General features: G+C 43.7%; 1 protein-coding gene across 2 annotated transcripts in view; it reads left to right on the top strand.

The window, feature by feature from the left end:
* The window catches only part of HACL1 (2-hydroxyacyl-CoA lyase 1), a 23,640-nt gene extending 6,087 nt beyond the window's left edge, over positions 1-17,553 (top strand). For both annotated transcript variants that reach the window (XM_077303357.1, XM_077303358.1), the window contains exons 4-17: positions 1,084-1,164; positions 2,529-2,601; positions 3,857-3,934; positions 4,471-4,565; positions 5,531-5,643; positions 7,379-7,514; positions 9,207-9,312; positions 10,755-10,838; positions 10,979-11,080; positions 11,268-11,422; positions 12,923-13,081; positions 13,184-13,291; positions 15,054-15,240; positions 15,861-17,553. In XM_077303357.1, the coding sequence (XP_077159472.1) occupies positions 1,084-1,164; positions 2,529-2,601; positions 3,857-3,934; positions 4,471-4,565; positions 5,531-5,643; positions 7,379-7,514; positions 9,207-9,312; positions 10,755-10,838; positions 10,979-11,080; positions 11,268-11,422; positions 12,923-13,081; positions 13,184-13,291; positions 15,054-15,240; positions 15,861-15,893 (1,510 nt within the window). In that variant the 3' untranslated portion in view covers positions 15,894-17,553. The remainder of the gene's footprint in view (positions 1-1,083; positions 1,165-2,528; positions 2,602-3,856; positions 3,935-4,470; positions 4,566-5,530; positions 5,644-7,378; positions 7,515-9,206; positions 9,313-10,754; positions 10,839-10,978; positions 11,081-11,267; positions 11,423-12,922; positions 13,082-13,183; positions 13,292-15,053; positions 15,241-15,860) is intronic.

Here is a 17,553-nt window from a genome sequence, read left to right as displayed (position 1 = left end):
CTGTGCCAAGTGAGGCTACCAGGACCCTACCTGTTCCCATAACACTTGGCCTACCCTTATATCTGACCCAGACATTTCAATGGGCTCAAAATGTGGCTGCTAGGGTCCGTATGAGGTCATCCTGGAGGACCCATATCCAGCCTGTGCTGAGGCAGCTGCATTGGTTGCCAGTTAGCTTCCAGATCAGGTTTAAGGTTTTGGTTCTTACCTTTAAGGCCATCCGCGGCCAGGGCCATACACATCTGAGGGGCTGCCTATCTCTTTATGCCCCCTGCATGGCTCTCCATTCTGCAGGTTTGAATCTGTTGGTTGTCCTGGTCCCCTGGAGATACGCCTGGCCTTGATCCATTCCGGGTGGAATGAGTTCCCAGAAGGGCTGGGGGCCCTGACAGAGCAAGCACAGTTCCACAGGGTCTGCAAAACAAATATCTTCTGCCAGGCATTTGGTTGAAGCCAGACTAGGAAGATTGGGTCCCTCCCTGTATGTGCCCATAGGCCGGACATCATCAGAAGCGCCCCCCTTCCCCCCGAAAATGGTGGTTGTTATTGTATGGCTTGGATGGGCGGGAGAGGGGAAGGTTTATAGATTGGTTTTACTCCAATTTGTATTGCTTTTGCATTTTTGGATGTATTTTATAGTATTTTTTTAAAGATTTTTCTGTAAACCGCCATGAACTGGCTGGGTCTGAGAGTGGCGGTATATAAATGCAAAAATAAATAAAGAAAAGAAAAAGAAAATCGTAACTCCAGCATCAGTGCTTGTTATCTATCTAGCTGGTTGTCTCCTTCAATCCTTGTGGTGTTCACAGAGGGAGTGTGCAGTTTTTGTGTTTATTGTGAAGCAGCCTTCTAAGCCAAAGTGGAAAAGCATACATGGACTTCTTCATAGATAGAAGACAATTACTAGGTCCTCTTCACCCATGGAGATTGGTGGGCTGGCACTGGGCTGCACCACATGATTTTCTAGATACAGTGAGATATTCTTAACTGCTGACATAACACTGCATAGCTATGTCTCTACATGATGTGTTTGGATTTGTGAGCTTGATCATCTGAGCTTTTATGTTCTTTCCTCCCCTCTAGGCCTGGTGTATGCCTTGTCGTTTCTGGGCCGGGTCTTGTACATGCTCTAGCTGGAATGGCAAATGCAAACGTGAATTGCTGGTAATACACTTTTGTTTTGTTTTTTTCCCCCCACAGTGATCCTGGGTATTAACCTACTATATGATGTTGTGTGTCTTTAGTGTGAGAACCAGATGAAGAGAAGTATGGTTGGGTGCTTTGGTCACTGAGATGGCCAACCCTGGTGTCCTGTTTTTTCATTTTTCAAGTTGCTTTCTGTTTTCATATTTTTTTCTTTTTAGAAAGGTGGACGTTTGAGGTAGGTAGAATACAAATTACATATAGTTAATCCAAGGACTTCAGGCGTTTCTTGCTGTTAATTGCTACACAGCAAAAGAAGTCTGCACATCAGGAAACATACTGTCAGCCTGAACTACACTTTCCCTTTAAGCAGTGTAATCTCATAACTTGGTTTTGACAATTTACTGATAGCATCCCTATTAGCCAGTTTGGTGTAGTGCTTAGGAGTGCGGACTTCTAATCTGGCATGCCAGGTTTTATTCTGCACTCCCCCACATGCAGCCAGCTGGGTGACCTTGGCCTCACCACGGCGCTGATAAAACTGTTCTGACTGAGCAGTGATATCAGGGCTCTCTCAGCCTCACCCACCTCACAGGTTGTCTGTTGTGGGGAGAGGAAAGGGAAGGTGACTGTAAGCCGCTTTGAGCCTCCTTCGGGTAGGGAAAAGCGGCATATAAGAACCGAGTAGCCTTTTTAGCAATGGATTATTACATAATTATTGCATAATTTGGACATTATGACACAGTTTACTAATTTGCTACTTGCTTACTTTCCCCTTATATCCATACTTTCACGATCCCTGTTCCATTGTGTGTTGTCTGAGGAAAAGTGCCTGCACTCAAAAGCTCACACTTTGAATACATCTTTGTTGGCCTTATTGCTCTTGAACTCGTATTTTGTTCTCGCTTGGTAGTTATTGTACGATCTAGACTAGATGTGTACCTCTCTCTGTCCCCCACCCCTGTTTTTTGCAGCTAAATAATAGCAATGAGTAAGACAAAATGACTTTTATAAGAGTGGTGTCATTGCTGCTCCTGCAAAGTCAGTGAAAATAAAAGTATTAAGTATTTGGGGGGCCTCAGAATGTCGGTGTCCCTGACCCAAAGGCAGTAGTAGTCATTGCACAGTTGGGTGGTGCCAGCAGATTTGATTGGGCCGGTCACTGTCTTGGGGTTCAGCCCCTTTTCTCTCCTCAAGGGTAGAATCAGTGCTCTAAAGCTGAGGATACTGGCCAGATGTAGACCATCAGCGTGGGTCTGTCCTTGTGTATTCCTGATTGCTAGATGTAAGATATGCTGTTTACTTCCACCCATGCGCTGCCCTTTCAGGGGTCAGAGCAAACATGTACTGCATCTATTTGCAGGCTTTGCGTTTTCTGTTTTCAGGCCTTTGATTGTCATTGGAGGTTCCTCTGATAGAAACCAGGAAACAATGGGAGCATTCCAAGAATTTCCACAGGTGTGCACTTGCGTCATTTTTTCAAACAAAGTACTGAAGTATTTTTACTTTGTTAGTTACAATGAGATGCCAGGAAAGATTTTCTGAAGCTGAATCTACACGCAGTCTCCCCGTTGACACTTCCATGCCTTTACAGGGTGCTTGTTCATCTGTGGATGTGCAGCCAACCTGCCTCAAAAGTAGTAGTCGGCTTGTCCTAGCAAAGAGGGGCTCGGGCAAGTAGCAAAACGTTTACATTAAAGCCTTTGAGAATATCACAATGATTTTTTGTGTGAGCTTATTTATGGTTGAAAACTTCAAGTAGCCCCATGTGGTTTAGTCAGGGGAACGGGAATCTGTTTCAAGGCAGCTAAGTTAATGAAATGCTAACTCAGTTGTAGAAAGGCTCTTTCTCAGAAGTCTAGTTTACAACCACCTTGTAGAACTCTTCACTGAGTTGCTGCAACTCCTTCTAGCCCCCTCCCTGTGCCCAGCTCATGATGCTCCACTTTTGTTTTGTATGTGCGTGGGGGGGGGGGATTTCTATTTAATCGCAGCCATGGAAGGGTAGCCCAAATATTACAAGCTTGGATTTAGTGAGGCTTCGAGAAATGAGCTCTTTAATTGTCAGTCACAGAGAATGACTCTATGTAGCTTCATATTGTTGATGATGATGATGATTTGTTACGTATTGCTTTTTCATTGCTCAGGGTGCTTCTGTCTATTATCTTATATTGTAATAATTAAAACATCCTTGTAAGGTAGACCAGTATTATTTCCCTGTAGACTTAGATGACACATTTCTTATCTGAATGCATGGAAAGCTAAATGAATTGTGAATATAGGTAGATAAATGTTCTTGCAATGAACACATGATCTGGCCTTTAGAAGCTGGTGAGTGGCATGTCTTGCAATGCAATTCTTTACAACATCCTGCCTTATATAAGCATTGGGCTTAAGCTGAAGTAACTGCATGTAGAATTGTACTGTCAGATAGAAGCCCTTGTCTATTTTTTAATTCTTTTGTGTCATATTGGTAATGGTTACTACATTTTAAAAGTCTTAATACGCTGCTATAACATGGAAGAAATAATTGGATTAATTCTAAAAATCAGTATTTTGGGGGCCTAAGGGATAATGCTTTAAAGGAATATTTCCATGTATTGAAAATTGCAAACAACCATAGAATTACACAAACTGTTTCTGTAAAGTTGCTTTATGATGTTTTTGCAAAATGAAAACAAATGTCATGTTTGGTTTCTTTCCTTGGTTCTAGGTTGAAACTTGTCGGTTGTACAGCAAATTTTCAGCTAGACCAAGCAGCCTAGAAGCTATTCCTGCTGTTATTGAGAAGGTATGAAACCGTTTAGAGAAGGCAATCAGCTAGTGACATCGTTGTAAAAAGTCACACCAGGCTGCAAGTGAAATTGAGTGGTATTTTTGTTCTACAATCAGCTAGATCAGGGGTAGTCAAACTGCAGCCCTCCAGATGTCCATGGACTACAATTCCCACGAATTGTAGTCCGTGGACATCTGGAGGGCCACAGTTTGACTACCTCTGAGCTAGATAATGGGTCAGATTGAGTAGTAGGTTTCTGCTAATGCAAAAGGGAGGGGGCATGTTTACCACTTTTTCCTAAACATTGTACGCCCCATTCCTTCAGGTCCTCTGTCCTGTCCCACCCCCAGCAATATTTTGGTGAGTGCTTCATTCTGCAGTGAAATTGGGGCAAATGAGAAAGCCCTGTTCCAGGAGTAGAAATACCATCCAGCAGATGAAAATGCCACAGGATAGAACCCAATACTTTTTAAAAAAATTGTATGCTTGTCATATTTTAGAAACAGCAGCATTTAATTACCATGGTGCACTTCTGTTCTTTTTTAATGTAGGCTGTCAGAAATAGTATCTACGGTCGTCCAGGTGCCTGTTACGTGGACATACCTGGAGATTTTGTTAATATGCAAGTGAACAAGAGCTCTGTCAGGTGAGTGCAAGTTATTACTGTGAGTGACGTCTTGGAATTTGGATGCCATGGTTCCAAATTTTCACTGTGTTTGCTGGTAGAGCTAACAAAGAGAAGCATGAACAAAACCTACAATACTCCTCATTAAAAAAAATGCTGAAGGGCCCCTCAGCATGATTTGCCTAAGATCTCATTACCATCTGGGAGAGGTATCTGTCCAACTGGTTTCCAATTTATCACTCCCTCTGGTGGTAGAGCTTTCTTTTGGTACAAGCAGATGCCCTCTGGCCAAAGAGGCCTCTTTCACTGAAGCAAACCACCTTGCAGTTGAATCTCCTTATTGTTTTCTCACAAGGACATGCTAGTGTGTATGTTTTAGAAACATGGTAAGTAATTTGTGTGTGTTTGAGATGCATGTGTCAAAATTCTAACTCAAGAAATGAGGCCCCCAAACCTTGTGCACATGCCTAGGCGTTTTTGTGTGTAGTCCAGGGCTTTCTGGATTTCTCCTTCGACATTCCAGACTTTCCTTGCAGCTTTTAGGAAGGTAAACATGAGCCTCTCCTGGGAAGGGAATTTGACTTGCAGCACATGCAAAACCCTTCTGTGCCCCCCTTGAAAATGTTTCAGCTGTGTGTTTCTGGATGAAGAGTAGTGAGAAAACATGTTTTCCTTCTAAATGAAGCAAGAGAATACTGGAAAATCATTTCTAAGTAATCGGCATGCATATACACATTTCTGTTTCTTATTTCTTCTAGGTGCTGCTCACACTTTAGCTAGGGAGTTTTCTGGGCTTGGCTTTGTTTTTGCTTTGTGTGGAATGTGTATATTATCGAACACTTTTTTGCTCATAATAATGTCCTGAAGCAATACCCAAATTAAAGTTGCCTTCTCTTTCTCTTTAAAAATAAATAATCCCGTGATTCTTTTATGACATTGCTTATCCACTTTCCCTTTTGAAGAGTGTAATTAATTCTGCCTTCCAGATATGTAGGATGCTGTCCAGCACCTCCCATCAGCATGGCTGAAGAGTCGGCTGTTTCAAAGGCAGCCTCATTTATTGCACATTCCAGAAAACCACTCCTCATCATTGGGAAAGGTAATCCTCTTTGAACTTTTAGAGCTATAAAAGCTAATGAGGAGAATGGTTTCTTTTCATTGTTTTTTTCTGAACTTTGGGGTTGAAACCTGCTTCAGAATGGTTTGGGGCTGTCTGAAAAAAAAATACAGTGATGTAAAAAAAGAAAACTTTACCCAAGTTTAGATAGTCCTGACCTGAACAGCCCAACCAACCCCAAGCCCATCAGATCTTAGAAGCTAAGCAGGGGTGACCCTATTTGAATGGGAGACTTCTGAGGATTTGGATGGATTTTCTCCAAGGAACACTAGGAGAGGTAGGCAATGGTAAACCTGTCATGAATCCCGATTCATGCCTGTTTTGTTTCCTGAAACCTGGCAAGGCCAGGCGTTGTAAAACTGTAAATCTGTCCTTTGGCTACAAGACTCCCCTGCTTTCCCAGTGGGGCGTCTCCATTCTTCCGCTTTATCAAACTGTTCTCCCGACCTTGCACGGACAGCAAAGACTTAACAGAAATACAGCTGTAGAGATTAGACCCTAGCCATCTTGGCAGTCTGTGAATTCTGGCACCTTTGGTGCCCTCTGCTCTCCCGCCGAAATGCCTGCGTTCCCCCTCCCCTATCGAGAGTACCCTATAACTACTCCGAGGGGTCTGTTGTTCTTTGTAACTGCCAAGATCTTTGATCCGGAGGTCTTGGCGATTTCCAGCAATTCTGTAGTTTCTGTTTAATAAAGTTCTTCCTTGAACATTCAACTGCCTGTTGAATTCTGGATGTCACTTTATCTCGGACTCTACGGGCTGGGCTCAACCTGATTCCTGACAAAACCACTTCCAAACACACCTTGCCTTGCTGCCAGACAATCCTCAGAGAGCCAGCGTGGTGTAGTTGTTAAAAACAGCAGCTTCTAATCTGGAGAGCCGGGTTTGATTCCCCACTCCTCCACATACAGCCAGCTGGGTGATCTTGGTCTTATCACGGTCCTGTTTGAACTGTTCCCACAGAGCAGTTCTGTCAGAGCTCTCTCAGTGTCTGTTGTGGGGAAAGGATGGGAAGGTGATTGAAAACTGCCTTGAGAATCCTTTTGGTAGTGAAAAGTGAGATATAAAAAACAACTCTTCATATCTTCACTAAACTCTATGCACCATATATTAAATAACGCCCAATTATAAAGTAAATTGTAAATGGGTATACTGGAGAGGCTTGAACCCACAGCATATATAGTTAAATTTTAGGCATCTGTTTTTTAATAATTGCTAGTCATCTGTTTATGAAACTATATTTTATGTGATTGTAGCTTCCTTCTTGAGCCTCTTGTGGCGCAGAGTGGTAAGGCAGCTGCCTGAAAGCTTTGCTCATGAGGTTGGGAGTTCAATCCCAGCAGCCGGCTCAAGGTTGACTCAGCCTTCCATCCTTCCGAGGTCGGTAAAATGAGTACCCAGCTTGCTGGGGGGTAAACGGTAATGACTGGGGAAGGCACTGGCAAACCACCCCGTATTGAGTCTGCCATGAAAACGCTAGAGGGCGTCACCCCAAGGGTCAGACATGACCCGGTGCTTGCACAGGGGATACCTTTACCTTTACCTAGCTTCCTTCTTATCTCTAATGTTAATTAAAATGCAAGGTGGAGTCTTGCAATATAAGATGTATCCATTGTACAATCATTGCACACTCCTGCCAGAGTACTTTGTTGGAGTGGAATGTATGGTTATTGAAACAGGCTATTCTGGGGGGGCTGTGATCCCCCTCCCCTATAGGAGCTGCTTATGCACGTGCTGAAGGCAGCATCCGAAAGTTGGTGGACTGTTGCGGTCTCCCCTTTTTGCCTACTCCAATGGGGAAGGGAGTCGTTCCTGACAACCATCCATGCTGTGTAGCTGCTGCCAGATCTAGGTAAGCACATAAGGTGCTTTGTGAATTTATTTCTTTATTTATGTATTTATAGTCCACTTTCTCACTGAGACTCAAGGCAGTTTGCGCAGTGTAGATCAATGCTATTGGATAAGGCACATAACGAGCTTTATAACGGGGCTGGGATGACTTAAATCTGGAACACAGCAGTACGTATTAAACATGCCATGTTAAGCAAGCAGCAAATTGTATGGAGGTAGGAATATAGTGCACTGAGAACAAGATAATGCGCACAGCAACAGATAACAGATACCATACATAGTGTTAAGGTCCACAGACCCGTTCCCTTTTTCGAAACGTTTTCTGGAGCATTCTGTTTGAATATAGCCCGATCATCTCTATAAAAATGCCCCTGTGAACCAGTTCTATTTTATGTGGTTGGTGGAATGCCAGAAATAAGGGAGCCTTCCTGACCTCCAAGAGGCTGCTACAGAAAGCCAAGCCGTCATAATGGAGGAGAGGCAGTCCTGCAAAAGTGCAGGTCTGGGGCCATACTTTATACGTGGTAGCCAGTACCATGATTCGAACCCAGTAGCTGATGGGCAGCCAACAAAATGACTACTGTGTAAGCGTAATATACATGCTTCACCTAGCTTATGAGGTGTTGAGGAAAGTCATAAAGCAGGGCTAACTTCTATAAGTATTAAAGAGTATTGTCCAGTCCATGATCATTGCTCCTCCTTTTGTTCAAGATGTACAGCAGGCGTCTCCTCTTTTAGTGATGAAGTTTCATCTCATCGCAGTGTGACGAGGGCTGGGCCTCAGGCTAGAAGCCACAAAGCAAGAGGCCTTGTTCACTTGCCCTGCTACTGCCCTACCTCTCTACCATTATTGGTACCCAAAATTGCCCATGAAACTTGGAACACATCTGAAACCCAAAGGGATTACAATCTTTAAAAACCAGGCAAAAATGGGGACTGGTGACCCTGTGCTGCTACTGGAATCCTGGGGCAATAAGTCGGAGCAGTCTTTACCTCAGTACTCAAATGCAGCCTTTAATTAGCTTCTGAGAGCCAGTTTGATGTAGTGGTTAGGAGTGCGGACTTCTAATCTGGCATGCCGGGTTCGATTCTGCACTCTCCCACATGCAGCCAGCTGGGTGACCTTGGGCTCACCACAGCACTGATAAAGCTGTTCTGACCGAGCAGTAATATCAGGGCTCTCTCAGCCTCACCCACCTCACAGGGTGTCTGTTGTGGGGAAAGGAAAGGGAAGGCGACTGTAAGCCACTTTGAGCCTCCTTCGGGTAGAGGAAAGCGACATATAAGAACCAACTCTTCTTGCAGAAATTGAAGAGATGTTCTTATGCAGATATTTCATTGTCCAGGATTTTGGTTAATATTTCACCTTGGCCAATCCCACAGTTGTATTGTTGATACTGTGTTGGAGTGTATTACATGGGAAATCCCTGCATCAGCTCTGCTTCTCACTGGTGTCTGGTCTTCTCAGTTGTGTCAGTCAGGTTTCTCAAAAGCAGTAGGTGAAGCAAGGCGGGACTACAGTTGAAGTAATACAAGATTAGATAGATGGTAAATTCCATTCTCCCTGTTAAAAGAGCACAGTTCTAACACTGATGTTGAAAACAAGGGTTGGATCCAAAGGGGCTCTTGCTTTCCTGGAAAGACACCTTCTGAATCATCCAACCTTTCTGTTTGTTTATTTTTACACCATTAGGGCCTTGCAGACCGCTGATGTAATAATATTGCTTGGTGCCCGGCTGAACTGGATTCTACATTTTGGGCTTCCACCAAGATTCCGGCCAGATGTAAAATTTATCCAGGTATTGATGGAACATGATTCAAACTGAATGACACTGAGGATTCAGAATATATGAATCTATTATTTCATTAGCAGAACAGGCAGTTTTATTTTACTTTGTTGGTTGTTACTATTATATTCCACCCTTCCTCTAAAGAAATCCAGGTCTTCCTACCATTTTTTCCTTACCTCAGGTAGGTCAAATTGGAATACACTAAGTGGCCCAAAGTATGTCAGGGAAACTGTGGGTGATCAGGGACTGCTCTCATGATGCTCCATTCCTAGTTCAACACACTGGTTAGTAATGGAGAAGTGGCTTAGTTATTGAACCTAAACAACAGAGAATATGTCTGTGTTTCTGAGGTCTTTGGAAGAAGAGCAGATAGATGTTTTCAAAACAGTAAATTACATTTCTATGTGGTTACTTTCAGCAGTGAGGATACCACACCAGACCTGTACGTCTTGCCCATAGAGAGCCAGTTTGGTGTAGTGGTTAGGAGTGTGGACTTCTAATCTGGCATGCCAGGTTTGATTCTACGCTCCCCCACATGCAGCCAGCTGGGTGACCTTGGGCTCGCCACGGCACTGATAAAACTGTTCTGACCGGGCAGTGATATCAGGGCTCTCTCAGCCTCACCCACCCCACAGGGTGTCTGTTGTGGGGAGAGGAATGGGAAGGCGACTGTAAGCCGCTTTGAGCCTCCTTCGGGTAGGGAAAAGCGGCATATAAGAACCAACTCTTTTTCTTCTTCTAGAAGCTTGTGAAGAGGGGAACTTAACAGCTCCCCAGAGTTTCCTGATCCCTCTGTAATGGCCTTTGTGCTGTTGAATGTAATGTAAACCTTTTGTATTCCAGGGAAATACAGCCTGGAGAAAAGGAGGTTGAGAAGGGGACATGATAGCCCTCTTTAAGTATTTGAAAGGTTGTCACTTGGAGGAGGGCAGGATGCTGTTTCCGTTGGCTGCAGAGGAAAGGACGTGCAGTAATGGGTTTAAAGTACAAGCACAACAATATAGGCTAGATATCAGGAAACAGTCAGAGGAGTTCAGCAGTGGAATAGGCTGCCTAAGGAGGTGGTGAGCTCCCCCTCACTGCCAGTCTTCAAGCAAAGGTGGGATACACACTTTTCTTGGATACTTTGTGCTGATCTTGCATTGAGCAGGGGGTTGGACTAAGGGGCCTGTATGGCCCCTTCCAACTCTGTGATTCTGTGAAATATACTGAAGGGAGTGCAGCATATTTTGTCGGTGTCCATGTGGTCCTCTGGCACAAGGTACCTTCTGATGAGTATGGCTATTCAATTTGCACATCAAATGGCACCATGTGCTGAAGAAACAAGTGGGTGCTGGCAACTTGAAATGGAAGAACCCAGCCTGCTGTTGTGCTTTCCTTGGATGTTCAGTCTGCTTGGGCTGCTGTTCTTTCATGCAAGCCACTTCTTTCTTTCTTTTTTAACACAATAGGTGGACATTTGTGCAGAAGAACTGGGAAATAATGTGAGACCTGCAGCAGCCTTATTGGGGGACATAAAAGTTGTGACTGAGCAGGTAACATAAGCATCTTACGTAGACTCCTTTATTTTCCCCCCTGTCAGATGGTCAATAGGTCTCCATTGGCAAAACATGCTAAAAAATGATTGCGAGAGAGAGAGAGAAGGGGGGCTTATAAATTATTTCTGTGCTTCCAGCTTTTAGAACACTTGAACAGAAAGCTTTGGAAATACCCTTCAGGTACAGAGTGGTGGTCGGAACTACAGGCAAAAATCAGAACCAATGAAGAGACTTCCAAGGTACTGATGGCATATCTGGATTTGTTCAGAAAATTAATGCATCAGACACCAAAGTGTTTTTATTTTATTTATTTACCTGTTTTTCTGCCTACATCAGTGTGTGTCATTGCCCTGCTTGTACAGTACTTACCTCCCCTGGGACCTGTGGGAGCAACAGGTGTGCTAATGTATTTGTTCTTGAAACAAGGTGCTCTCCCTGCGAAAGCAGAAGCTCATGAATTACTATACGGTGTTCCACCACATCAGGGAACTTTTGCCAAAGGACTGCATTCTGGTCAGCGAAGGAGCAAACACCATGGACATTGGGCGCACGATGCTTCCGAACTATCATCCTCGCCACAGGTAATTTATTGGTCTTGTTCTGTTCTTCTGTCTAGATTCCTCTCATGCTCCCCCCCCTCAAACACCTGAAAAGCTCAGTGAATGATATGTAAGTGTTGTCAGTAAAGTTTGATGAACGGGCGTAGAAACTGGGTCCATTTTCAGCTTTCTTCCCCCATTCCCAACACGAAACAGAATAAAAGCTCTATCTGTACTTCTGGAGAATGAGGATTCTTGTACACTTGCATTTATTGACTGAAAGGTGCTTTCTGCTTAAGTGCTTATTCTCCCCCCCCCCTTTCGGGTTGGAGCCATCTTGAGAAGAAGAATATTGTCATGTACCAATCAAAACACTCCTGTCCATATTCTGGAAGCTAAAGAGTATGTTAAATCTGTTCATGGTTGGACCGGAGCAAGATGGTCTCTGCCTTTTTCCAAGATGAAGCAATGTTCCTATCATCCTTTGAAAGATTCGTTTTAGAAGAAGTAGAGTTGGTTCTTATATGCCGCTTTTCCCTACCCGAAGGAGGCTCAAAGCCGCTTACATTCGCCTTCCCTTTCCTCTCCCCACAACAGACACCCTGTGGGGTGGGTGAGGCTGAGAGAGCGCTGATATCACTGCCCGGTCAGAACAGTTTGATCAGTGCTGTGGTGAGCCCAAGGTCACCCAGCTGGTTTCATGTGGGGGAGCGCAGAATCGAACCTGGTATGCCAGATTAGAAGTCTGCACTCCTAACCAATACACCAAACTGGCTCTCTTATTAGAGCGGTGAGGCCAGAAAGAAATCTGCAGGAACTGTATGTGACTCATATTTCTAAAGGATACATGATGACAGCCACTCCTTTGCTATGTATGTACTTGGGGTGTGCATTTTGATTGGGTTAAATGTAGCAGGCCTGTTCAGCTATGACTTTGACATATTACGTGCTTCTGAGCATGCTAATTACAAAGCATCTTATTCAGAAATTTGCTTGAATGCTACTGTTTTAACCACATTGTCTAGCAGTTGAATATTCAAGCTTCTTGGTTTTCTGTTGTGTCAAATGTAGAATTTATTTAAGGAACCTTTGCTGTAGCAGTCCTTGAGAACCAGGAAGCTGCTGAAACTGTGCACATTTGTTTATCTTCCTTGTACAAATCCTAGTGGAAATGCAATGATTAAATTATAGATTCTGGCAACTCGTGCAAATTATTAGCCTCTCATTTGAAATTTCTGTAATTCAGCTCTGAAAATAGGTTTAAAGTGTAATGTTATTAACAAATTGTCACAAAAGAGCCTTTTTCTCACTACCAGTCCAGTTTACATTAATGTTCAATAAACCTTTAAACAACTCCACATTTAGATGGGACTGATCTATAAATTCTTCCCCTGTCTCATATTTTCCAAAGACACATCCAGCACCTCACTTTTTAAAAAAACAAGTCAAGGTGGCCAGTGTGTATGGAGAACCATTGTATGAGAAGCCTAGTGCTCTCAAAGAAGTGACAGCGAGCTTCTTTCCTTCCTTCCTTCCCTGTAGGCTGGATGCTGGCACCTTTGGGACCATGGGAGTTGGGCTGGGTTTTGCGATAGCGGCTGCCATGTTTACTAAAGACCATAATCCGGAGCAGCGAGTGGTCTGCATAGAAGGAGACAGTGCCTTTGGATTCTCTGGCATGGAGATGGAGACTATATGCAGGTAAAATCAGATAGCGGGTAGAGTGGCCACATGAAGTATCAAAGCGCCATGTTCCTCCAAGACCTGAAATGATTCTTTGTTCCTTGTTGTGAATAACTGCAGGTATAACTTGCCAATCATTATGATCATAGTCAACAATAATGGAATATATAGTGGCTTTGATTCGGATACCTGGAAGGAGATGGTGGAGCTTGGAGGACCTGCTACACAGTAAGTAGTTGTGTGCTGCACCCAGTCAGCTCCTGATTTTTTAGATGTAACAAACTTCAGATTGTTTCTTCGAACATTAAAGTACTTATACCTAAACTTCTCATGGACCAGGGGTCTGTAGTGTGGTTCTATAAGTGTCCCGGTGCTCCCTAACACCTTTCCTGGTCCTTCCAGGTGTTGTTAGACAGAATAATTAGGTGGGGCTTTTCCCAGCAGGACTGGCCCTTGTTGATCTAATTGGCTATGTAGATTACTTCAGCAGCAGCTGCCATCACAGCACAAGGATCTTGACTGCAGATAAGTTGTGTGTATGCAAGAAAATATTTGTACGCAATATGTTATTCTTATAAAGGCTCCTATTAAGCAGAATGGAAATATGCAAAGAGTTGTAGAGCACTGGGATGCTTAAAAGAATAAAATGGTCTTTGTTAGGCAAAGAAGAAACAAAAAAATGGCAGTTTTCTGCAACGCTCAGCATAACTAGTGGATACTGGATAGGCTTACTGATCCAGAACAAACTGAACATATGAGGACAACAGGACAATTAGGCAGGTCTAACGTTGTCCACTTTATTGTCCTTTCATAAATAATGGTTTTATTCTTTTAAGCAGCTTGGTGCTGCATATTCTTTGCAAATTTCAACTCTACCCAAATGAAAAGTTGAATTACTATTATTCAACTTTGGGTGACCTCACTCCTTGAGATCTTGTGGTTGGCTCCACCTTGTGCAGCAACCATGTCATGGTGGAGCCCATGACCCTGTGTCAGAATTCCAGAGGTACCTGCAGGCTCAAAAAGGATGGTGATTCCTGTCTTAGACTCCAGTGCAAGAACTATCGGGATGGCTTTCCACTGTAGCTGGTTCACATGCTAATATAGGTTGTGAATATTGAAGGCGGCTTTATGCTGAATAAATATGGCCTGGGTTATTCCCCAAGCAGTTCCATACTGCTGGGGATGTTTTCTGTGGACACAAGGTAATTTATTAACAGTAGACCTTGTTCTACCTCTATGGATGAAAATTAGTGGAACTGCTACTCAAAAGGAGAGGATAGCCCCAAGGAGGGTACGAGACAGTGGTGAAGATGGCTGCTGTAATATCTGTAGGCCAGACTGACCAGGGCTGGGAGAAAGACTGGGCCAAAATAGTCTTGACATGCAAGGTCTGCTGTAAGGGCACTACAGCTTACTGTAGTGGTTAGGAGAGCAGACTTCTAATCTGCCTAGCCGGGTTTGATTTACTGCTCCTCCACATGCAGCCAGCTGGGTGAACTTGGGCTCGCCATGGCAATGATAAAGCTGTTCTGACTGAGCAGTGATATCGGGGCTCTCTCAGCCGCACCCACCTCACTGGGTGTCTGTTGTGGGGAGAGGAAAGGGAAGTCAATTGTAAGCCGCTTTGAGACAGATAGAGAAAAGCGGCATATAAGAACCAACTCTTATATGGTTGGTTAACCACTGCACCACTGAGAATGTGTTTAGGGGCTTTACAGAAGCCATCCTGAGTGCTTTGGACCAAAGAGATCAAAAGTAAATTTCTTGTATCTGCTTGTCAAAGAGTCTGCCAGTGGTTTGATCGTGGAACCAAAAGTTGGTGGTTGAATGGGTCTCGATCTAGGGAACTCCCCAGAAGGGCAGTAAGTACCTCTTGTGGGTCCCGATACTTAGCAAGTCAGCGGCATAATCCTTTCACGATACCTAAGGTGCTCCTGTCTTCTCACTGCTGCCTCTGCAAACCCGACCTCTGTTTGCTTTGTTTCAGTGCCCCTCCAGTATGCCTGCTGCCAAATGCTCACTACGAGCAGATAGCCTCTGCCTTTGGGGGGAAAGGGTACTTTGTCCAAACTCCGGAAGAACTGCAGGCAGCCTTGAAAAGAAGCCTGGCCGAAAAGCGTGTCCCTTCCCTCATCAACGTCATGATTGACCCGCAGTCAGACAGGAAGGAGCAAGTAAGTCTGTCCAGCTTCCTTCTCAGCCTGAAGTGCGAGTAAAGAGCTACTTCCTGAGTTAAACAGAACAACGCTAATGGCCATTCATGTCTGGGTAGCTGTTCAAAAACAGAGCCCAATAGCACCTTTAAGATCAGCAAGGATGTATTCAAGGTGTGAGCTTTCGAGTGCCTGCACTCTTCCTCAGTCTAAATTAACTACCATCCTAAGTGTAGGGACATACTGTTGTTAGTCTTACAATAGTTAAAATATGGATTTAGCATCAGTGTTGTCAGATACAGTTTACTCGAGGGTTGAATGCTCCGGCTGCTTTGCCGAGCACCGATGCCCAAGGCTGCCAGTACCACGGAGGGGAGGGGAGGGGCGGCACCAGCACGCTACCCAGCGCCATGCTGCCACCCCTCCCCTCTGCACCACGACGCTGGCCTCCTCGGGTGTCGGTGCTTGCCGGAGCGATCGACCCTAGTTTACACCTCCTAGTGCCAGTGCAGAGTAGCTATCCCAGACATTGTTTATTTTCAACAGTCTTCGTTAATTGCCGATAATATTTTGTTTATATGTGTCTTGATAAAAGCGAGTTCTTAGTGGCTATGCGGGTTTTATGTCTCTCGTTCCTCCAGGATTTTCACTGGCTGACACGATCCAACCTGTAGCGGAAGACGTAAAATCTGGACATCCTAGGCAAGATCTAAGCAGAGTGCACTTTTGGACTTGAAAACCACACTACATCTGCAGTCGTTTATATGGATTGCAAGATCCTTATGCTTTTGCCAGTCTCTAGCAGTCTCTTATTCCTCGGGAGTGAGCAGTCAAAGGGCAAACTGTGCCCGGTTCCCTTCCTCGTTGCTGCCATTGCCCACTCGTGCAGTCACGGCTTCATCCGTAGAATCATAGTTGGAAGGGACCTCCTGGGTCATCTAGTCCAGCCCCCTGCGCTGTGCCTGTGCTTCTGTCCCAGCTCTTAAAACCAAAGATGGTAGTTGCAGAAGTGCTGAGTGTTATGTCTTTTCCTGACAAGAGAATGCTGCCTAACCCTGTGGTGGCTACACCTGGCTTGTATCTGCCTGCCTGCTAGAAGACAGCATGGAGTCGCGCAAACCCTTGTGCTGTGGGGAAAATGTTAACAGCATAATGTTGTCTTATAAAAATGGACCAAAATTTGAAAGCTAGAAATAAAATTGTGGGATTCTTTTTTAAAAAAAATGATTTGTAACAAACCCTTCCACTGCTGTTAAATATTGTGCACTTCTACTGGCTTTGATACAGATATAGATGACACCTATAGATTACATTAACTCACAACTTTTTTTTTCTTGTAAACCAGTCTTAACATAATCTGAGTAAAGCCATAGGAGAAGCAACCTTCTCCGTTAAGGAGTAGCTAGTTCTTAAATACATGTTCTGATGCTTTTGCTTGCTAGTTTGTTTTGTGTACTCATGTAGAGTTGTGCCCTTTTTAAATGCATAACTCAACTGGTGTGTTGAGTACAGAAGGGAGGATAAAGTTCTTGCTTGCCTCCTTCAGTCTTTGAAACAGCAGATTTCCACAACTTTGGCTGAATAATGCACAAAATGTTGTTTGTAGTTATGAGACATCAGTTTTAGCATTTTTATAAGCACTGATGATGATGTTTCCTTTTTCTACAACAGCCTGTATTTCATACTTCCTGTGTTTCTTTGACTATTTTTCCCTGCAAAGCACCATTTGGGTTCGATTATCAAGTCAGCAAAAAAAAAAAAAAATCCAGAAGTTTTCAGAAGAGCAGAAACCTTACCAACTTTGGATATACGAATCTTTATCACATTTACACTTCAGCAGAAAAGTAGGATGCCAGTAAAAAAAAATGAAGTCCCATGCAGTTCTGAAATCTTTTTCCAAAACGTTGGTTGCTGTTCGTTTTTTAAAAGAAAGTTGTGCTCATTGCCATTCATGTTCACCAGAGGGCGCCTTTGATGAGCGCTTACTTTTTGAAACTACTGAGTAAAGGTTCTTTTTTCTAAAGATAAATTGGGATTTGCACTGTGTCAATTATCAATGAAGCTGCAGAAAATTCCACTAAAATTAGGATGTTAAGATAATAGAGCAGAAAGTATTGACGTATCAGTTAAAGAACTCATTTAATTAAAGAAAATTAAATCAGAGTACTGTATTTATTGAATGCATGGATAGGAGGGGGTTTAATTATTGCACCCAGCTGTTTTGTGGGACCTGCTTCGTTTATATATGTAAACCATGTAGGTAGTACTTTCTAATGGAAAAACAAGACTCTGTAAACTGTGCAATTAAACTCCAGTATATCTACCTATCCAGCA

Source organism: Paroedura picta, chromosome 11 (assembly GCF_049243985.1).
Source record: "Paroedura picta isolate Pp20150507F chromosome 11, Ppicta_v3.0, whole genome shotgun sequence".
Classification (NCBI taxonomy): domain Eukaryota; kingdom Metazoa; phylum Chordata; class Lepidosauria; order Squamata; family Gekkonidae; genus Paroedura; species Paroedura picta.
Note: the sequence above shows the minus strand (reverse complement) of the source record. Positions and strands in the feature narration are given on the sequence as shown.